The sequence below is a fragment of the Thunnus maccoyii genome, chromosome 14 (assembly GCF_910596095.1).
Source record: "Thunnus maccoyii chromosome 14, fThuMac1.1, whole genome shotgun sequence".
In the NCBI taxonomy this organism is placed as follows: domain Eukaryota; kingdom Metazoa; phylum Chordata; class Actinopteri; order Scombriformes; family Scombridae; genus Thunnus; species Thunnus maccoyii.
This window is the reverse complement of record NC_056546.1, coordinates 22795471-22820907: the sequence shown is the minus strand read 5'-3', so window position 1 is coordinate 22820907 and position 25437 is coordinate 22795471. Positions and strand designations below refer to the sequence as shown.

At 42.9% G+C, this 25437-nt stretch overlaps 1 protein-coding gene across 1 annotated transcript in view; it reads right to left on the bottom strand.

Moving 5' to 3' along the window:
• ptk7b (protein tyrosine kinase 7b) overlaps window positions 1–25437 on the bottom strand; it is a 72782-nt gene that overhangs the window by 19633 nt on the left and 27712 nt on the right. The window contains exon 2 of the mRNA XM_042432586.1: window positions 2310–2606. Within this exon, the coding sequence (XP_042288520.1) occupies window positions 2310–2606 (297 nt within the window). The remainder of the gene's footprint in view (window positions 1–2309; window positions 2607–25437) is intronic.

The window sequence follows — 25437 nt, the reverse complement described above, 5'->3', positions numbered from 1 at the left end:
CTAGCAGAATGTTAATGTGGTTCGTTGGTAACATTGCGTCCATTAATAAATGTCTCTCAGCTATGTAACTGCTGCTCATATCTGCTTTATGTACTTACATGTGTGCAGAGCTGAAAGTTGAGAAATGTGTGGTCACAGTGCATCAAGTCTTTTGTCCTCATGGTGGATTTTCCAAAGGTCTCTTCAAGCATCTCAAAAACTTCCTTGAACAGCTACTTAATAATAATATATAAGTCTAATTTCAAGTCTTTATTGAAGGTTACTTTACTTGCATTCATTGATTTTTTTGGCTACTTGGGGGCAGCGCAACAAGCTGTAAACACAACATTGACTTATTTTCACCTTATAAAAATATATGGCAATCACTTGCTGCTTACACATCCAGCGGTTATGGAGCAACATTAGAATTCGTCTGCTAATGTCCACCTGATGAATGTAAGTCCGATATTCAGTCTCATTTTCGCTCTGTTTTTGGTCTCCACCACCTACTGAGGGGAATATCTGACTCTTTAGCTGCTAAATGCTCCAACATGTTCACAAAGTAGCATCTAACTTTATTTGTGTGCCATTTGATGCTGGGCAGGTAGCGTATAGTTGGTTCTTCAGAGATTCTTTATTGAAGACTGCCGTCTGGAAACAACACCAATGAAAGCAGTGAGACTGATCAAAACAGTAAAGTTGCAGAACAGAAAACCAAAACAATGGACTGAAAGACGCTGTAGAGCTGAGGCAGAGTTGGGCAATAATTCTCTCTGGGTTTGTCACTACAAGTGACCACTTTCACACATAGTAGGTTAATCCATTGTTAATATAGAAATATTGATTATTGCAACTTTAACATGTTGCCTCTCAAACTAAACTGAACAAAATAAAGAAATGAAGATATTCTATGAGGGCCAAGAAGAAGTCAGATGTTTTTGGCGCTTGTTCTCTAAATGTGTATTTGTGTGGAAGTAATGCACATCTACACTGTTCATAAAATATATTACTACTCTTATGTAAACAAGTGAACATATATGTTTCCATGATTAAATGAGTTCAACATGAAAAGAAGATTTTTTTAAAATTTACATAAATCTTCCTTCCAATAAAAATATGCTTTTCTTTTCCAATGCGTGGGACCTGGCAGATGAGTCAGTTTATTCTGGGTCACGATGGCAGCTCTTAAGAACTGGTGCTTCATGTCAAACTTGTTTTTTTTTCTCTTTTTAAATCCGTGGGAGTGTGTCAGTTGAGCTTTATTGACACACTAGATCATGTTTAATTGCAACACATAAAAGCAGTTCCTTTAAGATCAGACGAGGTTTGGAAAACTGATGTGTTTCCTTTGGTCTATCTGGCTAAAACTTTAATTATTCAGAGTTGGTGCTCAACATCGCAGACCACAAATATCCACTAGTGGAGACGTATTACAGAGCCGAGGTTAAACCTCTGCTCTCTCCCCTCTGTCTGTCCTTCTCGGACTCTCTGTCGGTCGTTCAGTTTGTTTCTAGGAGGTCTGCACACTCATCTGTTCTTGCAATCAGCCTTTGAACAAGCATCACCACCACGAAGAAAAACCTCCCGGCAGAATGTAGCTAGAAAGGACAACATATTCCAGATGGAGCCATTTTTCACCCAGCCTTGCCCCTCACCCACCACCAGTCATGGTACAAACTCAGTGTTTGTAAGACACAAAGGCTTTTTCAGTAACAACTGGTACCTGAGGGCTTTGCACAATACATGAACAAGGTTGTTATTTATCCAAAGAATTCCTGTTGCTTCCTTTGAAACTTAAGAGGATCATTGAGGTTTGGTTATGGGGCTAAGCAACAAAATTAAGATAATAGCTTGCCTCCTCTTAATGGGACAAAACCTTTAGAAAGCGATGGAGTGAAAAGGCTGTTATGAATAAAACGCTGAAGCGAAGAGGGTAGTGTTAATCTAAACCTAAATAATTATATAGGTAGAAGGTAAATTGCGCTGCTCAGTAATTTCCAGACAAAAGCCTTTTGAGAGTATATGGGAAAAGGGAGTGTAACAAAAAAAGATACAAGCAACAAGAAACACATGCTTGGTGGCACACGTATCCAGTTTCCTTTGGAGAGAGGGAGAGGAAGCCACAAAGAACGAGGCAACAAGGTGGAAACATTCCTTCAGCTCATACTACCCGTCATCCTATACTGTTACTTTTGTTTTGCTTTTTTGATCCAGAAACTGGATGCACACCCTTGTTGCCATTATGAAACCCTGTCAGCTGGCAATCTTCACTCAGGAAATCAGAGGTTTTCCTGAAGGAGGGTGAGAACAGCTTGAAATGAAACACTCACACTTGATATTGAAGGAGGCGTTGGTGGAGCGGAGCACGTCTCCCGTGACCGTGTTTTGTGCCACGCACTCGAAGTTTCCCGCGTCCAGCCGCCGGTCCACAGCGGTGAACTTGAGATTGCTGCCCTCCTGGAAGCGCCTCTCGCTGCTTTCCAAGGGCTGGCCGTTGTGAAACCAGCCGTAACTGATGTCTGCCGGATCGCTGACCTCGCAGCGTAGCATGGCGCTGCGGCCGTGCAAGGCATCCTGGGACTTGGGCTCCTTGGTGAACTGGATGTCGGCAGCCTGGATGGACAGAACTGGAGAGGGAAAAGAGAAAGAGAGAGGGAAAGTAAATGACAGAGGATTAGAAAGAAGGCTGCTGTTAACATTTTACTGCTTTTTCCGTTCATTAAGTGTATGCCATAGCGACCACTTAGCCTTGTGGAGGAATGTAATGTTTAGACAACACTGGCTGGCTGTGAATGATTTTGTCGTAAAATGATCAGACCTAAGACGGAGAAAATGCCTTTTTTCCCGTTGGGTGAGGCTGTGACGTTAGCGGCGGGTGATCCGACACGTGCAGAGAAAACAGAACGCGGCCCTCGCAGTCGTGCGCCATCAGCTCAGGGACACACGTCTCTCAAATAAGACATGATGTGTTGCACACACCCTCGCGCACGCTTCAATCTTTTATTTCCCCCCTCATGATGTTGTGTACAAGCTCTGCGTGAGAGACATGTTTTCTGCTCCAGTTACTCACATTTCACTGGAGAAAATGACAAGAGTGTGACCTGGAAGACTAGAAGAATACTAGAGAATACTATACAAGAGAGAGGTAGCAGTGATATTATGAATACTCATCACCAGCTAACCAATTCATCTTCATATTCTATAATTACACAACATATTGGAGTTTATTTCAGTTCTCCAATATATTTTCACAGCTAAGTGCGCTCTTGATTGTTTCTAATTAAAGGCATCATGGTGAGAAGATGGAAGGGGTCTGATTGGCCCGCTCAGGATTTAAACTCAGCAGCTGCACTCTGTCTTCTTGTTTGAACAGCTACCGCAATGAACTACTCATCAATAAGCATCTCAATAGTATGTCAAGGCAGGCCCGCATCTCCTCTGCGTAATACAATGTTATCATACCTGATGTCAAGGTTTGTTATCATGAGGAACGGTTCACCGCTAGAGTCGATAAAGCATACCTCCACCTGCGTGACGTGTGTGTGAGTGAGAGTTCTTTATAGCCTCTCGCAGGACTGCAGCCATGCAAAAAAAAAAAAAAAAAAAAAAAAAAAAAAAGAGCGATCTTTCAATAAGGTTAAATCAAGGAGGCTGTTGAAGATGAGCCAAGGTAATCCCTCCATCTTTGACCCCTCCTCATCCCCACGCTCCTGTACTTCTCCTGCCTGTCTGTCTCTTAATCAGGCTCACCTTTGTCTCAGCTGCAGGTGGCCTGAGCTGACAGATGGGCAGCCAGAAAAAGACACAGCGAGGCAAAAAAAGCTGGATGAAAGAAAAATAAAATATAAAAAAAAAACGACAGCGAGAGAGGCTGTGGATAGGATGTGTGGGACAGTAAAGAATTTAGCCTCAAATGCCCCTTTACATTAAATGTCACAGTCAGGAGGGAATTAAGTAAGAAATGCCACGCATAGTTTTGTAAAGACAAGCAGATCAGCAGCATCTGCTCAAGATGTGAACCAACTAAGTTGTGTCAGCAAGATGAAAATCCAGAAATATCATCTGTGATTGCATGCAAGGTTGGAAAACTCAGCCTTAAATCACCAAAAAAGTGTTGGAGACATGCATTATAGATTCACATATCTTGCCAAAAATTAAGAGTGCTGAATGTCTCCTAGCTCAACACACCACCAGCTACAATTAAAGCGCTACCCTGATAAGAAGAGACAACTCCTGAAGACACAATACCGAGATACCGGAGGCAACAACCCAACTTAAATATTTTCCTAAAATCTCATACACATCCAGTCAGATATCAGTAAGAGAAGAAGACAGACTCTATGTTTTGCTCGGCAGATAAGGACACTTGTCCCTTCAAGTCTCAAACACAAACGTGCTCGCTCCGAGAAGGTCACTATATTTTTAAGGAAACGGGACTGAGTGAGGAAAGGGTTGTGTTGAAATGTTACCCCGAGCGCGATGGGCTGGCAGACAGCTATGACATTAACATCTGACTGATCAAAGGAGTCGGTGCAGTGCTTCCCAAATTCCCAGAGAAAAACAATCGAATATGTCAGACCTTCCCCATCTCTGCTGCCCAACATCTGCCACCGTTTCTTTCCCTTTGATATAGATGTTCTTATGTCTTTTGGATCCTGATATCGATGTGAAAACATTTTATCACAGAAAAAAAACAACTGATAATATAGCTGCTGTGTCCGAAGAAGTACGACTCCACTGGTGAGTATGTGTCATGTTGTTTAAAAAAAAAAAAAAATCTCATATTGGTTTAAATAACAGGGGGTAGTGTACAATAACACGACTCCAGGGTTATTTTCAGTTCATCTTCCGTTTGTTTTTAATTTCACACCGGGTCTGGCAGCCGGGTCGATCGATGTCTTCTTCGGGGAATCTAGCTCTCGGTGGGGAGACTCTGTGTTAGAGGTCACAGCCCAGTGGCCTCCTTCAGCTAGAAAAACAATGTGGATTTACAGACACCTGCTGCCAAGTAATTGGCTTTTACTTTACTGTATCGGGCTAAATTTCTCACTTGGGGTGAAATTTCACCTCTTCACCTCGATTCGTGCCACCAGGAGAGAAGTGGCATTCATCTCACTTTATTTCTACATGGAGCTTTTAAATCTTATCTTCTTTTTTTCGTGTTCTGTTTCATGTTCTGTCTCAATACGAGGGGACTGAAGTTGCAGCCTGAGTACAAAATGATCAAATGTGGCGCCTTCATGCACAATTAGTCGAGAGACACAAAATTAATGGACAAACATTTTGCTGATCGATATTCATCAAGCAAAAATACCAAACATCAGCTTGTTCCAGCTTCTCAGATGTAAGCGCTCACTGTTATTGTCTGTTTTATTTGAAAACGGAATATTTTGAAAGGCTGGTTGAAGCAAACAAACATCTTAAAGATGTCGCTTTGCACTCTTGGAGCTTTTGATGAACATATTTCACTATTTTCTGACATTTCAAAGACCAAACAAGTCAAGCATTCATAGAAAACATAATCAACAGATTTATTGATAAAAGAAATTACTGTCTGAACTGAGTCTGTTATGAACGCCCACCATGATTCAGTGCACTGAATTTTCCATAAGCGCCGGCTGTCGTCCAGATGGCCGGACAGTAAAACACTTTCAGCCGACTACTTCCTTACTGGGGTTTGTTTTTTTTTTTTCTTAGCGAGCGGCAGAAAATTACATATTGTGCGTTGAAGCCTCCCAAATCGGTAAAACCCATGTATTTATATTTCACCTGACAGATCATGAGGAGGGTTCAAAGCAACAAGTATCAGATCAACCAAGCACTAAAAGATCTGGCTATGGATGATGATGATGAGGAAGTAGATGAGGAAGATGTGAAGAAAATTGAAAAGAAGCTAAAAGTGATTTATTTAATTTATTTAATAAGCTTTAACTACTATTTACCCTACTAGTCCTATTAAAAGTATGGTTTAAAGTTTGTCACCATCTTTACTTGAATTAAATAAATAAATAAAGACAATACAGCCTTGAAAATGTAACAACTTTAGCCCCACCCCCTCCAAAAAAAAAACAACTGGCTATTATTTTCACCCAGCTGGACATTGTATGCACTAGTGGAAAACCTTGACAAAGGATTGTTACACCACATCTCCTGTACAATCCCCCAAAGAGTCTATGAATTTGTTCCATCTGCGTGAAACAGGGATGAAAGGCGGCAGATGAGTTGGAAAACACCGGCGGAGTCATCCCCAACATCCACCTCAAAACAATCCATCAAGTAATGTTCACAGACAGCTCATAGCCTCCAACGCCAAGCTTACAGCTGGGGTGTGAGGTGGCGTGCCAACCTCCAGCGCACTGAGCCTCCTCTGTGTGCACCGAGGTTATGAGTTTTGGTGGAGACGCGGCGGAGCTGTGGCACGCGGTTGATGGTTTCATTTGAGATGCACGTTGACATACGGAGTGAGTTTGTTGTGTGTGTGTGTGTGTGTGTGTGTACAGTTCGTCGGAGAGAGAGGTAATGACTTCCGGGAAAAAAGTCCCAGCAGAGACAGCGCACGCAGATAAGGCGTTTTCACATACCACAGGATGACAGACAAGAGAGAGGAGGGGGGAGGGGGGAGGTAGAGTGAGGCAAAGTCTATCATATCTGAGGACGTCTGCCAAGTTTACTGTACTGTTCAAACACAGAAGGCACCGTGACCTACATCTCTCAAACACACTGCAGTTCTTACTCTCTAGCACTCATAAACAGGCTTCAAGAGTACACACACACACACCGTATAAACACAGTCATCTCTGCCACCCCACATGCCCTCAACTACCATCACGTTGTCACTGAGCAACTCTAATTTTACTAAAGTTATGTCTGTCTGACTAAATCAATACTGTTAATTTAGGTCATGCTTTTCACTGAGTTACACAAGCTAAAGGAATGCTGGGATCTACACAGGCTGGCATTCAGAGAGATAAGCAGGGCAAATGCTATCAAAACTCCTACTGAGGGTCCTTCAAAGTAAGAGTAGTTAAAAGGGAAAGTTACAGATAAAAGGAGAAACAAAGAGTAAGATTAGGGAACAGCGGATGGGAATGTTCTTATGACAAAAGGAGTGAACATTAAACTGATAAAATACTGCCTACCACTGAACCAACAGTGGCACATGAAGAAACAGAGAGAGGTTGAATAAATCATGAAAAATGTACTCTGTTGAGTCTTTGACCACCAGCAGTGGTATGGCTCCATGTTTTTATGAGCGGGTCCTCATATTGAGGATGAATAAGCACACATTCCTTCTGATGATTTCACACTCCTCTGCTGACCAACAGCTGCTGGTGGTGACATGCAAAGAAGTGTAGCAACAAAGGCAGTGTAGAAGAAGAGCTAGCAAGCTAGCAAAGACCAATGTAAACAATGCACCCTTTGAAAATGTTAAAAAAATCGTCTTTGCAAATATTTTATTAGGCCTCAACGACACACACAATGTGATTAGTTTAAAAGAAAGCTCAACAGAGCAGCAAGAAGTTTTAAATGTAGGCCTGTAACCAATGATTTAATTAATCACTAGTTCATTGGTAGATTTTTTTCATGATTAACTATTAGTGCATAACCAAATATTAATAAATATGAGTATAAGAGCAGAAAATATTGAATATTTGTCCAGAGCACAGGATGATGACCTTGCATTAGTTGTTTTGATCAACTAATAAACCAGAACCAGAATGATGTGAAACAGAGAAGCTGCATATCCTGACATTTTAAAACTGTATATGTGCAGTTTTTCATTTGACTTAATTGAAAAAATGTTGATAATCGATTAATCCTTTATGTTTCTTTTGATTAACTAATCAATTAATTTAAAGTTGATTTCTTTTTCTGTTTTATTTGGGCCAGAGAGCATAATAACTATCCAAGAATGTGATGTCCTGATAAAGTAAAGCTGTATCAAACTGCTGGACAGAGCAGTCTTCCTCCAGGGAGCCGCCCTCTCTTTACAGGAGAAGAAAAACACAGGAAAAACAATCAATATGCACTTGCTGGGAAAAGCTAACGACTGATACACTAATGCGCCCGAATGAGCAGCGATCATCATGCAACATTAATAGTTGTTTGTTTTTCTCCAAAATAGTTTGAATTTCCCTGGATTTCGATGGAGGTATACGGAAATAAGTTAGAAGAGACAGAAAGTAGGTTAAAGACAGAGGGGGGAGACTGCTGAGACGGGGTAAAATATCTGCACAGAGGGATTCTCCTCTTCAACTTGCTGCACTGCCGACCCCATTAAGCCTGGCTCAGCTGTCAGGGATGTCAGGTGGAAGTCGCCTTTGAGTCGGCCTGACAGCCAGAACTCACCGTAATGGGCTCATCAGCGGCTCATATCTCGCTACTCTCGTTCTCAACTTTGTCTGCTTGGCACAGACGGAGAGACAGACAGAGATGGACAAGTTGAATCGCATTTCAAGAAGAACTATACGGTATCGCCATATCAGCACGGCGAGGAATGCGAGAGGCAGGATTAGGAGCAAAGAAAGTCGGTATCTCGAGCAGGGAGCGTGTGCAAATATCTGTTAACAATGAAATCAATATCAGATGTGTGAATTCACACACAGTGGTCGTATTGAGCTTTCACTGTGCTTTTAAAAAGGTTGTCATGTTAAAACTGAAGATATTTCCATGAAAAAAAAATGTTCTGTATTTTTTTTTTAAATGTTTAAAGATTAGAGCCTTAATTCCTTCAGATAAACACTGACATCAAAGACTCTTATCAGCGGCGATGCTGTGATCAGGATTGTGTGTCTCCAGCAGACAGACAACACTGTTATCTCTGTAACTTTCCCTAAAGTGTGTTTCTGCAGTATGATGACAGCCAGGGATGACACACAAGCCCCGAGGTTGCGAGAGGTTAAGGGGGGGGGGGGGGGGGGGGAGGACGCCCGCACATGCACAGACACAAACGGCGGCACCCGCGAATACTTGGCACCAGGCACACCCGCTGTGGGATCCCAAATAGCCCCTATGTGTGTGGTTTAACAGCTTCTCAGTGGACCGTGTCAAAGCCAGACAGCTGCCTTGAAGCGTTTCAGAGTGCCATCGCGGCAGAACGAGGAGCCTCGGAGTCGCAAGAAAGAGCGTCGCCGATGGAGCGTGAGACGCTGATTGGAACGTTCAACATGGCTGCCGTTAGATGTTTGTCTCGACGATGCCACGACCGCAGCGACACACAGTTCTCACCATTGTCAATGGCCCAGGCCTGCTTAAGGATCATTCAAGAGTTTGAATCTTTAATCCGTGAACGCAAACATCAGACCTCTCCTCTGCCACTGGTGATGAAGATGTGACCACCGTTAATGATCGCTCTATTTTCATGACCCCCCCTCTTCTCCCCAACTGCAAAATCTACATAACCCAATTAAGGATAAGAGCAGCAAGAGTGTAGATAAGATCAGCCCTCCTTTCCTCAAAACACACACACACACAGTCAACAAACAGCTCAACTTCAAAGGAGTACCAAAAAGAACAAAATGGCACAGACATGATTAGAGCTCCTCTGATCGGATCAATTATTAACAACTCCAAGAATTCTCATAAGATCAGAAAGAGAGCTTAGCGTGATTTGGAAGCAGAATGAAACATCTTATTTAGTTTATGTCAATCAGGAGGTCCGGCATCGGCCTTTGCAATGAGCACTGACTGGAAAAACATCAATTTTTCAAGATATGAGGAACCGCTGATGCACACAGCTTTACTCTCTCTTTAGAAGCATCTATTTTAGCAGCTGCGGTGGCATCAACAGTAGAAAACAGGCAGGGTTCTGAGCACTGTAGGATACACAGGTCTACTGCCCTTTGCCACAGTCAGGGAGGATCATCTTTTTCATTCTTAGACCGAGGCAGGTAATGAGGTCATCTTTAAACTGCACCATCGAATCAGCCAGCCGTGCAAACAGTGGGGAGAAAAACATGGATCATATTTTTTTTCTCCCCCCCCTCAGCATTTTAGCAATCGCTGCAGATTCCTTCTGCTGCTCTGGAATGCCGAGCTAACTAGATTAGCATTCCCGCCAGGGTGGATGTCAAAAAGAGCGAAGGAGGAGACTAAAAAAAAAAGTCCTCCTGACTGTCAGGAGGAGACAGCAAGTTGCACCAATGAAAACTGAGTTTGCTAGACAGGTGGGAATACGCCTCATATAACAATACAACCAGCGACAGAAACTTTAGACTATGTGGGTCACTGTTTTACCAGCAAGATACTGTTTAACTCAGGTTAGTTCTACACAGTGGTAGAACTGTCTGGTCCTTTCTTGTTTTCATGTATATCATCAGAAACAACCATAAGAACATGACATGGTGCAGAGCAGTTCATCATATCTCCATCAAATCTTAGAAGTGATGGTTTAGATGATAGACGTGTTGCACAGAGGCTGATAACCATCTGTCACTGTGCAAGTGTGTTTTTAAAAGCTAAAAGAAAAAGCTAAGATGAAAATCCCTGATAGCTTCATTCTCTGTTGTGTTTATAGACTGAGATGTCAGGGAGATAAATTAGAGTGGGAATGAAGGGCAAAGTCATGGGAAGCGCTGGAGCCCACTGACAGAGCTTTCATGGTCTGTCAACAAACGACTAGATGTGTGTGTGTGTGTGTGTGTGTGTGTGTGTGTGTGTGTGTGTGTGTGTGTGTGTGTGTGTGTGTGTGTGTGTGTGTGTGTGTGTGTGTGTATGTGTGTGCGCTCTGGTTTTCTACTGCCTGAGTTGCTTCCCCTGGCTCGCTCCTTGAAAACTGGTTGGCAGAAGATCTTCTGCAATGCTGACAGTGTTTGTGGTTTCAAAAGCACAGTGGAAAAACCACATAAGAAAACATCAAACAGATAAGGCTTCATGGTAAACTTCGTTCTGATTTATTGAGACTATGATATCATGACAATTTACATATTCTTTTCCATCCATAACAAAAACATAGAGATAAATGTGTTGATGAGAACTCTGTGCATGCATGTGTGTGTGTGTGTCAGAAGGAACCATGTACAGGCAAAACATTTATGGATAATGTTTGTATAAAACAGCCTAAAAACTATTTTGTAATATTAAATATGTAATAAATCGTATAAAAACAAAATTGTTTGGTCAACAGACAAAAATAGAAGTTCATCTCAGATAGTCGCTGTCATATTGAGTTTATTCTTCTAAAAAGTGCATTTTCATGCTTCACCAATCTCTTGGTCAGTATTTTTAACAATGCTGTGTGTCAGCAGTAGTTTGGTATTTCCAGCATGAATTGCACGGGGAAATCACCCGTGCATGAAGCTGAAATGCCTCCCAAACAAAGAGGTCAGGCTGCTTTATTTAACTTGACAGCAGAGACGTTAAACAGGACAAAGTCAGACCAGGTACAATGTCTCTGTCAAACCATGTAACGGGAGTGACAGTTTGGTTCTCCCCAGACGGATCTCATTATTGACCTCTGCAGACCTTTGCACACTCTGACTTCACTACGGGATTTCGTCCTGGAAATAAACATGCAAAGCAGAGGACAGAAAACTGACAAAAACAGCAAATGCTCACATTTGAGAGGCTGGAAGCTGCAGTTATTTTTCCTTTTCTGCTTGATAAATGACAAGCAATTAATCAATTATCAACATTGTTGGCACTTAATTAGATGTTGATTAATGGACTCATTGTTTCAGCACTAATTCAGCCCATGTTCAATACTAGTTTCCTTTTAAGGGTTTTATAAATGATATCAGAGCTTCATACAAGGTACCTTTCAGCTGTGAACAAATATATGTTGTTCAACCTCCCACCCTGCTATACCACAATAAAACGAATCAAAGTAATACAAACGAGTCCCTGCTGTCTCTTTCCATCATATCAAAAAAAAAAAAAAAAAAAAAAAAAAAAAAAAAAAAAAACTGACCCCAGGTAGCATTTTATTATCTGCTGGGCACATATCAGTAGAGCACATCTCTGTGTTCATTCCCCGGCTTCTAATTGAAACCCATGTTCAAAGAGCCGAGCCGCTTTTCCAGCGACACCAGTATGCACACCCGCTACCTTAATTCAATTCTTGCCCTTATTGTAGCAGGTAATTGCACTGTGGAAGGGTCGCGCTCGGCAAAGCGACTTGCCTGTGTGTAAAAAAAAGAGGGCCGGGCTCATTATAACAAACCACACTGAGATCACTATCAGTTCATGCCTGCTTCTCTCCATCTTACCGCTGACAGCGGGGAGCGAGCTCTGCACCAACTAGACAAAGACCCCCTTCCCCAGCTTATTACCAGGCAACATCGGCATGGCAACCGGCATGCAACCTCTCCAGGTGGACCAGACTGCTCCACCGTTTTGCTTCTTTCTTCCAGCGACAGCAGCAACAGTCATGTGTGACGGCTCAGTGGGGTTCCTAGTGTGATCTAAATTTTGACAACTCTCAAAATGAGCTCTTTCATCACAAACATGACACTGATTTCACTGTAGCTGTGTTTTGGGGATGATAGGAATCCATTTTCCTCAGACATGGCATTTTGACAGAAGGATGTCACCCTTCTTGCGCTGTTATGAAATGTGTTCTCATCCCTCCTAACGAGCCGCTGCTTGCCAGCACACCTCTGTCTTTGTAGTGAAGAAGTGCTCCATATGGTCTCCATGACAGGAAAAATAATACAAACACTCATGCAACAGTGTGTGCGGGGGGGGGGGGGGGGGGGGGGGGGGGGGGACTGGCGTCAGTCATAAATCTCTAATAAGCGCACCGGGAGGCGGTCAACAGCATCAAAGTGTCGGGCAGGCCCCACCCAAACGTTCCTCCAAGTGTGTTTTAATAGACCACCCATCCTAAGCCATTACCACCTCATTACCAGTTGTACTAGGAGGCCTGCAGCGGGCTTCAAACTGGAACTAAGGACTGGGACTGGTTTAGCCCCTAGGGAACATTATTAGGGATCTCCATTATTATAGCCAGCAGGGAAAAGATACATGATCAGTCATAGTTTAAGCAGGAAATGTGTTTATAATCTACTGGACTGAACTGTTTTCATTAAATACAGCCAAGTGATTTAAAATAAAATTAATGTCATTCACAAAAATCTACTTATGATACTTTTTACGCACTTATTAATTTTTGTTTTGCTTCCATGTCATCAGTTTGTAGCAGCAGATGCATCAAAGCCTCCACTCTTCTTTTATCTCCTTGCTGAGGTGATTAAACTTGAACGCAGAGCATTAGCGTAGCGCAACGATGTCATGCTATTCCTTACTATCTGTGTGATGTATAAGTGGCGGTTCAAGGTTCACATCTGCTTGCTTTATGACAGATGGAGCTCCGGCGCATGAAGAAGCCTTTCAGAGCTGATATGAGCCGCATCGCTCATCAACCCCCGCCTGCTCTGTCCCTCTACACCAGACTTCATAACTGTCATGCTGCATTGAAAATAGAGACGTCTGAACATGGCCAGCTCTCACCAATTTTCAACACCCACTCGTAAAAAGGCCGACTGTTGAAACACAGGCGGTCTAATGGATCTCTGTGTAACCCTCCAACACCGAGGGCTGAACATGAAGGAAGTAGAGAAAGAGAAGCACTGACGAGAGGTTATAGAATTTGTCTGGGACGCCCAAACGATGACGATGAATAACCTTTGCTGTATCCGCGGACCTGATCCTGACCATGAAAGGGACCATGGGTATTATTACCCATGGTGCACAGCAATCTGGAGCCGCAGCCATCTCCTGCAGCTGTGTTCTTACGAGACAGAATGAATGTGGGAGCAATTATTAGATTAAGACGGATTAGGCTTTACTCAGGTAAGGTAAGGCAGGTTGTTCTTGTCTCTTTGGTCCTGAAAAACTGGGCACTAATCCAGTAATGAGACCACTTTTAGAGGGAAAACTGAAAAGTGCTGCAGCGGAGAATAAAAGCCGCTATTCCTTGTACGTATGTTTAGGTTTTTTTGTAATATACAACAAAGGCGCTACACAGAGCGAACATGAAAGCCTAATGCAAACTGTTTACACAAGTAAGTGCTATAACTACCCTGCAAAGGGCATGAGCAAAACCTAACAGAGGATTTAGTATCAAACTAAATATAAAGGAACAGTAATGTCAAACATCTGGGGTCACACTCTACAATATTTTTCCAGCATTATGAGCCAAAGATGGAAGATTAAGTCACAGTGGAACAGAGGAGCTCAGCAGTTTGCAGCCAGGCTAAACACACAAGCCTGATAGATGTTACAGACTAAAGAGTTGGCTGTTTAAGTGGGAGTTGCCGAACTGAAGCTGGCTGCACGGTTAAATCTGCCTCTGCAGGCCCCCGTAGAAACAGCCTCTACAGAGTAATATGACAGATATGAGATAAAGCAGAGGAAAGAAGTGGGATGATGTTTCCAAGTGTCTTGCCTTGATGAACAACTTCAATGGATTAAACAGAGAAAGAAAGCGAAAGAAAAAAAAATCCTCCAATCCTCGACCCAAAGCCAAGCATGCAGACATCTATAAGAGACCAACATCAGTTTAGGACGGAAACCTTACAGAGTGCAGCGTTCACAAGACAATATGTCTCCAGAGCGACAGGAGCTGCTTTTCGCATCAGCGGATGTAATAAATGACGGTTCCCTCGTTGGCTCTGGCAGCAGATGGGGCGCTGAGTCCTTGGCTGCCAGCGCCGGCCTCTTCTCTACAGGCGGCTCTGGCTCATGCCTGCACCTCGGCTATGTCCAGACATGAGTGCCAACCAGGAATGTGGTGGCACTCTACAATAGCCTGGCAAACTAACCCTGCGTGGAGGGGAGTGAGCCCAGATAAGAAGGATAGAAAAAGAGAAAACTTTCAGAATAATAAAAAGGGTCAAAAAGAAGAAAAGCCGTTCAGAGCGAGAGCGAGACTTGGACGCTTGTGTTTGTCATTCCTCTGATGGCTTATAAAAATGCCCAGAGTCATCTGGTCTTTTGGCTTCGTAAAGGCAGAGAGTCTGCTACACACATTATTCACATGTGGAGGACAGGAGATTGCGTGTTAGATAAACCAATCCTCTTATGTGTTACAATTTCATTCTAGGTCAATCCAATGCCACGTTACTACCGCCGCGACATCCAACTGCTAATATATTTCAGCAGGATAATTAAAAAAAAAAAAAAAAAAAAAAAAAAAAAAAAAGAGCTTTGAAATTAGATTCCTCTGTTGAGGTGGCATCAATATCACCATCTAGTGAGACAGATTACGAAGACAAGAAGATGGAATACTAAATGATGGATGGATGGATGGATGAACATGCCTGTTCTAAAAGATTCTTTCAGTCACTCAATGGGGCTCCGGAGTACAATAAGGACTCCATTAAAGCTGAGTTTCTCTCCCATTTTATCTTGTTGTCTGTCTCCATCACACTATAAAAGTCCATCTGCCATTGGCCTTCGGCAGTGTGCATCTAAAAGCTTCCTCTGATGAAAGCAATCTGCAGTATCCTCATTGTAGAGACTGTGAAACAGTAGTGGGTTTTTTTTGTTTTTTTTGTCATGCCAAGAGTCAAAAACACCAGATCTTTGGCATAGGAGTTCATGAAAGCAATGCAAGAGGGCAGTGTGTATCTACCTTCCGGAGTTCATTCAGAAAAATACTCTGAAGACATGGGTGGGCCCCCTGATCTCTCAATATCTCTCTCTTCCTCCCTTCCTCCCACGGACAAACACACACAGATGTTGATGCTGGCAGGGGTGAATCAAACAGACCTGGCATCCACGTTGTTTCCAGGACCAGTCGAGCTCTGTGGTGTTGGTTTCCTAGCAGAGCTTGGCTGACTCTGGTGAGTGAGCTCAGTGTAGTCACCGCGGTTTAATTAGCCGCAACCTTTCTGGACAGACGTCTACTGTAGCTGCTGTAAGAAAGGTCCCTGTGACCGTGGACCACATAAGGTGTGTTTTTATCAAATGTGTTGACTCTGTAGACGCCGGAGCAGAAACTTTCAGTGGAAGATCTCCGATGCTGCACGCTTTTAGTCTTTAAGTGGGCAAAGATGCTGTAGGAAACCATGCGTGTCACGAAAACAAAAGAAGTATCGATTGAACGAGGCTGCTCGTGGCCTACAGCTGATTGTTGACATCCACTAACAGCAGACAAATAAAACTTTGAAGCAATTCAAAAGGTCAATGCTTGAAGACTGGAAGTACCCGATGCAGTTCTTGATGGTAAACTCCAACAAATGATTACAAAAATATGGAGGTTTCAAAACTTGTTTTTATCTAACACACAATCAAAGCCAACACCAGTGAGAAAAGTTAAAAAAAAAAAAAAAAAACATAGCTAAGGGCAGACACGGGACACAAGGAACTAATTGTACACTTAATGAGAATGTGTGTCATCTAAATAAAATCTGACATCAAAAGCAAGTTAGAGAGAGTCGCTCCAACAGTGTTCCTGATGTTTTTCATGCATCTGTAGACCAAATGATTATAATTAGGTTGTATTATCTTTTAATTAAGCAAGAACTCAGTGCCGTCATGTTTGCGAGCCAGCAGGTGGTCCATTTGCACAGTCAGGAGAAGAACAAGGAAAAGGGGGTGGGGGAGAGGGGTGGGGTGGTGGGGATAACCTACTTCTGTGCTTCACTATATTTTGGTTTGCTATCCAGTATCTTCTATACACATACTGAGTAAGTTAGCGTCTAGATCCAGATGAAACAGTTCACGCATGGCCACAGAATCTGTTTAAACTGTGTATTGAGCGACCATCTGTGATTGGATTTACTTTTTATTTGAGTTGATTTACTGGAAAAGCTCGTCTTGCCTTTCTCAGTACATAATCTCATGTATTGACTGAACACTTTCGCCAGGTTGTTTGGCACAAAATTGTATTTGGGAGGTCTGTCACGGCTGTACTCGCATTAAAGTGTAGTTTGACTGATTTGATCATAATGTTTGCTTAATGAGTTCTTAGGGTTGATCTGTTGTAGCTGTTGTATTTAGAGCTGTCATTTGTGACTGAATAGCTTATTTGTGACATAAAAACCTACTGGAAAATATGACCTATTGACAACTTAAAACTTATTTTACCTTTTAAACCTGGTTTAAAAGATCATAAAGAAAAAGATGTCATCAGGTGGGTAAGAGTGCACTGAAATGCACTGATTTTTCAACTTAAAACAAAAAGAACAATCACATTTTAAAAGTGTATTTTATGAGCACTGCATGGATTGTCAACACTCTTTTCATGCAGTGAGAGTTTGAGAAACCCACTAGGAGATATAAATGCATGACTTTTTATTTACATTTGCCATATAGTGCAGTACATCAAACACGACACTGCGGCATAAGTGGCACTTTCAAATCTCATGGGATGACTGTGTGTGTGCCGTAGGGGGCTCATGACATTTGCAGTGCTTCTGGTTATTTGAATAATAGAGGTTTGGTCAGGATGTGGCAGACCCCCGGTGAGGCTCAGCATTTAGCTTTGAAAGCAGTGTTTGTATTAGCATAGAGAGAGAGAGAGCTGCGTCCACTTTAAACCTCAGTGGTGAGGAGAAAAGAAGTGGGAGGAAAAAAAAAAAAAAGAGCAATTAGGAGAAAAAAATTCCCCAGCAAATGAAACGCCTCTGTATTACTGCTAGACATGTCGACTGAATATCTGATTTAGTGGTCCCTTGTATGTTGTATGTACTGTAGTAGCCTAAATCATTAACAGACTATCAGGTGGGGGTTGGCACAGGGACACATACTGATGAAGGAGAACTTACTGATGTAAGTGCTGAGCAGAGCGCTGATCAATCAAATGAAAGGATAATAATGAAGAATAATCTGTCAAACAAACTGATATTCATCAGAATAATAGTCTGCTAACCTTGAAAAATTGACTCAAACTTTCAAAATCAAAGTTATTCCTGGACTTGAGTATTTGCCGAATGCCTTTGTAATAAATTTGAAATGTTACACGACCCCGCAGCTTTGTTCAAACTGCTGTAACATACAGCCACCATTTATTATGGACGATCACACAACTACTTACTGGCTGTGTTACTTGGCAACACGCGCCACTTGTCGTGTTTCCACCCACTCAGGTTGAGCTGAACACAGTCAAGGTGATTATGTTGTTTCTATGAACAATTCAACAGCTCGGCGCTCACCCTTCACACTGACTAGCGCTTTGTGTTCACACCTCCAACACAAAAGAAACAAGGCAGCATATCAACTAAAACCAGATTACCGTCAGCTCGTCGCCTCATATGAGCTGTAGATTAGGGGGTCTGTGGACAGGAAATGAAATGTTTGGTCTCTCCACATCACGGCTGTGTTGAGTGTTTGTCCAGGTATTGCAGGTGTTGATAGGCATCTAGACTCTAACATAGTGAGACTAAGGATCTGAGATAGGACAGGAAGAAAGATTTCCTTACGAATAAATGTGAGTGATAAACGCCACCACAAAAGGAGGGGTTTGAGACGGTGGGTACAACTGGACCAATGTACGACCTTCCTGCTCAAACAACTTAAAGGCTCCAAGCTATCAGCAGGTTTTCACCTTCATATATCGAGAGAAACTATCAACAACATAAAGGACCTTATGCAACAGGAACTAGATAGTGACCTTGGACAAGTGCTATCTACAAGTGTATGCCTTGATTTATTGAGCTTGGCACAGATCATTGTTGAATCACAGTTAATTTAGTATGTTCATCTGTCATTGATTTGTCTAAATTGTACAGATGAGGTTATTTCCCCTTAACGCTTAAGTTTTACTTAAACAAGTCTCTCTCTTTTTAGAAGTTGTGCTGGTAAAGAAATCCCTCACAAATAATAATCATCTATGGAAAACCATCTTGATTACAATTTAGCCCAATTCAATAACATTCTTTCCACAATGCCTTTCCAGGAAACTAGCCTTGATGGAGGGGTCGGTGCGTAAGGGGGAAGTGCTTTCGTCTTTCCTCTCATCAACCAGGAGAGAACACAATTCAGAGCAGAACTGAAGCTGGCGTCCATCTCTACATCTGCTCTACAAATGTCCATGTTGAATGTGTGCGCTGATGGAAATAAGAGGAAGAGAGACACAGAAAGATGGAGGTAAAGCTCGAGAGAGATAGAGAGGAGGAGTGTTTGATGCGTGTCAGTATGTGTTTATTCGTGTCTGAGGTTTTCTGAGGTATTCTGAGGGTTCGGCCGCGGCTGGGATGCTGGTTGTGTTCAGGGGCTATCTGGGTAGCATCCTGGGGATCAAACGGATAGTGTGCTCTCATCTGGTCGGTCTGTTTCTGCTTAAGGCTCTGGTCTAATGAGGATGCCAGTATATGGAGTTACACACTGCGGCTAGACCAGTGGTGATACTAACCAGCCTTCCCCGGCGCCCTCCCCCCTCCAACGCTGCAGGCTCAGTGGAGATTCGTGGTTCCATTGCAGAAAAGTCTGGAGAAAAATAACCGTTCACTTGTGATCTGTTCAAACGGCTAAACAGACAGACTCGCACAGATGTGAAGTGAAAAACAATGGTTGTGACTACAAGGATAGCCTGTGCTTACACAAGCACACAAAAAAACACTTCTTCACGAATAAATAAATAAAAAAGGACATTAAAAAGGACACTAGCGAGCAAATCTACGCTGATCGAATAATGACGGCACCGAAGTATCTCAGAAGCGGTGTGTGGAAGTATTTTGAGGGCGACATCGTAGATGGCAGAATTACCAACATAGATAAGGCAGTTTGCCAACTTTGTAAAAAAGCAGCTGCCTTACTCTACAACGACAACAAATCTGAGGACTCAGCAGCTAGTTTACCACACAAGTGAGGCAGCGGAGGCATCAAACCAACTCTACAGCCTCGTCTGACACAGTGCAGCTGTATGACACCACACAGGAAAACATAAAGACTATACTGAACGGTAAGACGCTCTCTGACGTACCACTGACGGATGGACATCGCTGGCCATACATGCTTATGACAGTCACGGCAAATTGTATCTGAGACACATTACGGTATGTACTGTAGGTTGTGTTTGAATGAATTCGAACTTGACTAAGCTGCTGAGATTTGGTCAGTTCAGTTTACTGATTCTGTGTTAAAGAGTTGTTTCTACATGTATTAAACACCTCTACAATGCAGCTGTTAACTCTACTGTGTTTCTCACAATATTGTTGGAATCAGAGTATTGCCATACCAAGGTTATGATGAAAAATAATAAAGTTCATGGAACAAATAAAGCATAACTTACTTGAAGGCTCTAAAACTTTACAGGCTGCTTTTAATAGTACTAGTGAAGGAAACTGTACTACCTTTAATCTACACATGTAATCATCTTCCTTTTTTTCAGAATGAGTGCTCACTTTGTTAAAGTGAAGGAAGCCATGTAGTCTGATGTACATGAGTTGAGCTCTATGAGACGATGAATGTGGTTCTCTCTGCTCTCCTAAAGGAGGATGCTTTTTCCTCCTAAGTACAGGAAGCTTTCCTCTTAAGAGCACTTCCTGAATTGTAAGGAGAGCGAGTTTGTTCTGGTAAATAGTCTACATCACAGGGTAAACACAATGGGAAATGAGATATCAACTATGAAGATTGACTATGAATGCATCATGCTGAATAGGAATAACATCAACACAAAAGTCAATTTCTCATGGCACCAGGAGATGAAGGGTACACAGGGTTATTTGACATTTACTTAGACAAAATTCTCAACACTACAATAAAGATTATTTGAGCGTTCCAACTATGTGAGGCTAACACTGAATCTTTTCTTTAATAATAAAGTCCTCAAACCAATCACTATTAAAATTAATTTCAACTCTAAAAACTAAAATTCAGAAATTGTTTTCCCAGCATTTATGTTCAGTACACACACACACACAAACAAGACGAAAACATGCTGGTTTCCTCTCTTCTTAAATGTAAACAGCATTGGAAACCAGTGAGGCTTGACTGGCACAAAGGCCTCCCTCTGAGCGTACTGTCACTCACACTCTGGGGAGAGACACCTCACTGCAGGAGGTGGCGCGACCCCCTGAGACTTAACGAAATGACACCTTCACACATACACACACACACATACGCACAGAATCACAGACGCACAATTATACGCTCTAAGGCCACTAATTGGCTTGCTTGGCTGTGTGTGAATACTAACTGGGTGCGGGGCAGCAGCTGTTGTTATAGGCAGCTCTCTCAAAGGTGAAGAGGAGAGGAAGAGAAGAGGAAGTGTGTGTGTGTGTGTGTGTGTGTGTGTGTGTGCGCCTGTGGAATAAAGGCTGTGGTCTCACGCTGTGTTGTGCCCCCATGCCGACAGCCAATTACCTGTGTGTGAAGCTGGAACCCTCCCCGTCTTTCTGTCAGAGTCAGTCTCGTCTACGAGCGCGATTTGACAATGCCGTTTCCTGTCTGAGTTCCCCCCTGTATGCCTCTCACAGGCGTACGGGGGGGAACTCAGGCTGCTATCCCATAATCGTTGTCGTCCTTACCCACCGCACACCGGCCACATCAGTGCTCTACTGGTGCTGGTGGATATTTTTGGTGCCTCTGTCCTTTAGTTGCTTTACATTTCCCCTTTCAGAGAGGAGGCAGCTTGCACGCTATAGAGGTTTAATGTTTCTCCACATATAGGATGAACTGGGCGACCTGCCCAGGCACATTAATGGCTGCCCAAAAGCATTTTGACCCATTTTAACAGCGGCAGAGGTTTTTAAAGACAGTCTGACGTCATGGAAGCAAAGAAGTGGTGGTCCGAGGGTAGGCACTTAATGCAGAGCACAAAGTTAGCAGGCTGTCAGCTAAAGCTTGACTTATATTTACCTCATAAAAGCTTACACTGAGTTACCAATTTATCAGCTTGACTTATACTATTATACTAATGCAATCCAGTACAACAACCCTGCCTTTGTAAATAGGTTATCAACAACTTCCGTGCAAAGACAGAAACGGCAGCCTTCAAAAACAACACTGGTTTAAGTAACTTGAGCACAGAATGGTGCAGGAAAGAATAGAGGGCGGGTCTACTGAAAGCCCTCAAACCAAACCAGGGACTCATGTATCCTCTCTATGTTCAGATTGCTTCATTTGCACATGAAATGATGTTGCCTCTTGTGTTTGTAATTGCTTTGTTTTGCATTGACAAGTGACTTGTTAATGTGTTATCTTACCCGGGCTGACACTCTTTGGTTATATCAACTCATCTACTTCAGTCGTTTGCAGCAGTGTTTGCAACTGTGTTTTTAGGAATTGAGGTCGGTAGTGATGCTTCTCTTTGGACATGCTCTCAAATCACATGTAGCCCATTTAGATTTTAGTCACTCTCCAATCATTAAGTGATTAGGCTACATCTTCTGTGAATAAATACAGCAGCACTTTTTTTTTTTTTTCCAAGAACATTAAGGTACTTACTGATCGATGGTTTGCTTTAAACGTTAAGAGGCCAGGCATTAATGAAGCTACGAGCATTACTGTGCAGCAATAAGGTCTGCATTTTCCATGACCTCAGAGTTAATGTGTTTGGTTGGCAGAAAAAAGGTAGTGGAAATGTATTTAAGCTTACCTTTGAACGGATGGGCGTATTGGTCACGTCCGAGCAGACATAAGGAGAAAAGGAAAGAAAACAATAATGTTAGCAACAGTCTCAACGTCAACACAGACTAAATGACACAAACAGGAGTGGGTGTCTTTCTGCATATATCACTTGGTTTGTTTTTTTTGACTATGACCACAAGACAACAAGACGTTTCTATCTTTGAAAGGTGTTTTTCTTGGATGTGCATCTCACACATTTCATCACCGCAGTAACAGTGAGATGCCTCCTGGCACAGAAAGCCTGGTGCATCTGAATGGAGTGCAGGCTGATAAATCAATCCAGGTATAAACATTGAATCTATCTATTCATTCTTCACATATTTCCCCAAAACTATACAGCCATGATGAGTCTACGGGTCATCATCACTGGCGGTATGGGCCGCGGGGGCAGTAAGGGTAGTCTCATGGGCCAAAACAAAGGGCTTCTGGGTAATGCTTTCATCCAGGAAAGAGCGGTTCAGGTCATCACATCTTCCTCTCTCGCTTTCTCTCTGCCTCAAAGGAAAGATCTATGAAAAGGAGCACAAACTACATTTAAAAGCCCCCATGAGCAGGGCAACATGAATCTATTTTTTCCCTTCACTGGCTCTCTCTCTCTCTCTCTCTCTCTCTCCTTATTTATCTTCCCACTGTTTCAGGCTCATCTTGGCTCAGTCTGAACGCCGCAGGAGGGAAGAGAGGGGAGAGAAGGTAAAGCTATATAACAGATTGAAAGGTGGAAGAGAGGTGGATATCCATCTTGCAGCGTCTTAAACACCAGACCTTTGCCACCATGGGAGACCCCTCGCCCTCCCGCTCACCTCCTGAACCTCGCTGACATGCTCAGAACACATTGCTTTATTGCCTGTAAAATAGACACAGTGGCCTATTTATAAGAGGATTAAGTAAAGAAAGAAAGACAGCAGGAGGTAGTTCTGTCTCTGCCAGTGCTCCCAGCCTAAGGGAGGGGACCCATTACGAGGAGAATACAACACATATATGTGGACTGACGTTATCTGCCGCCCGACGCAGAATTCATCTATGGTGGACGTTTTCAGGGCACTGTGTGCTCAGGAGGTATATGTGTTTTCTCTTTGACCGAGGCAAATGGAAATGCACAAAGTAACACGACCCCAGCGGTGCCTTCTGGGCACCGTGACATCATCGGGACACTGGGACATGCTGCTTTCAGACAACAGCTGCCGACCGTTTCATGTACATACAGAATGTATAGAGTGGAGGCACAAACACTCACATGCAACCTGAGGAGAAGATTATTAAGACCTCAGATTCTCACTATTGTTAGTTTCCCAAAGACAAAAAAAAAACGACATGTGAAACTCCGGTTAACCAACCAGACTTAACTAGGATGAGCAAACCCGCCTGAGTCCTACTGCCTCAAGTTCATCTTTGAACATGTTCAAAAGGAGGATGTCCAATAAATCTCAGCCAGCTTTTAAAAAGGTGTAAAGGAAACCCTCACTGTTAAGCATCATCAGTAACTGTCTCCCCCCCCACCCGTGTATCAGTAGCACAAAGAGCAGCTCTGCCTCTCTTCACATCAATGGTGGCCGCTGCCTCCAGACCTAGTGATTTAATGATTTTTCTCAGGCTTCAGAGGCTGAGTGAGAGTCAGTAACAGATCCTTCTGTTGACTTTAAAATTGCCTGCTGCTAACAAAATGATACTTTTCCCGACAGACAAAAAACGGTGATGCTTTACCGGTAAACGGCAAACAATAACAGATCGTGTTACACTGTAAACACAGGAGTATCTGCATGTCTAATTTCAGCTCCGAGTCCCACCCCTCTCGGGCGTCCAAGCAACAGTCTGGTCTATCGTTCCATCTGGTCTAGCCCCAGAAGCCAGGCTATAGGGTTAATACAGCCCTGGTCCAGTTCTCAGGTGTCAGCCCTACTGAACTGAAGCCAGGAGGGACAGGGCACTGTGGTGATTAAAACCCTCCCTTTCAAACTCTGAAACTCATCCAGGACCAGTGGGACACCAGGGAGGAGAGAAAAACACCAAGCTAGGGTTTGTTCATTCCTTGTGGGCTTCTACACATTGCCTGTTTGTTTCCATTCTCCATTTCAGCGGGATGTATTGATCCACAGCCCTGTGCAGCTCAAGGTCTTGTAGGAGGGAGACCCAGACATGCCCTCGTAATGGGCTGATAGGCTTACACAAGGAAGGGATGTGAGCTGCATCATAAAGAGATGGGAAGAGTTGTCCTTTGGTTATAGGGGTAGCCTGTAGGTCATCAATCTAAAATTAATTGTGCAACTACAGAAACAAAGGAGGTAAGGTTGTATACAATTTTTCATCGACCTATTTTCAGGGAGGTGGCGGTCTGTGTGTAACACAATGAAAGGTAAATAGGGGCAATTTGAGGCACCCAGAGCATCCCTCATGCATCTCTTCTGTCCAGACAGCATCTTTCGATAGGTGTTTCCATGACAACCATGGCGCGACAGTGATCCTCTAAGGAGAAGGAGCCTCACCAGTGGTCAAAGGTCAATTAAGGGTAATTCATTTCTGCTGAGAGAAGCGATGATCTTCCTATCTTTAAGCAGCCATTCTCCCGGTACGCTTTTCCTTGAAAGGCAGGAGAGTTAATGTTCATTCACCAGTGACAGATTCCCTTGGCTTTGCTTCAATGGGTATGTGCCAGATTTTCAGACATGTGTGTATCCCCACTCTGGTTTTTTTCCCAAGAGGCAATCTTTTATAATAAAAAAATAAATTATAATATAAACTCTTTGTCTGAACCAGAGCAGAAACGGGCAGTTTTTCTTGCACCGTTTGTCCTCAATCTACTCAGAGCCATCTATGCTTCTCTGCCCTTTTTGTGACATCAGCACTGCACGGACAATCTAACCTCAATCCAACGTTTGTTGACCTGAATAAGCCAGCTTTCGAGATGGTACCCAGAGGCCATTTTTACACAAGAGAAATCGGAGGCAA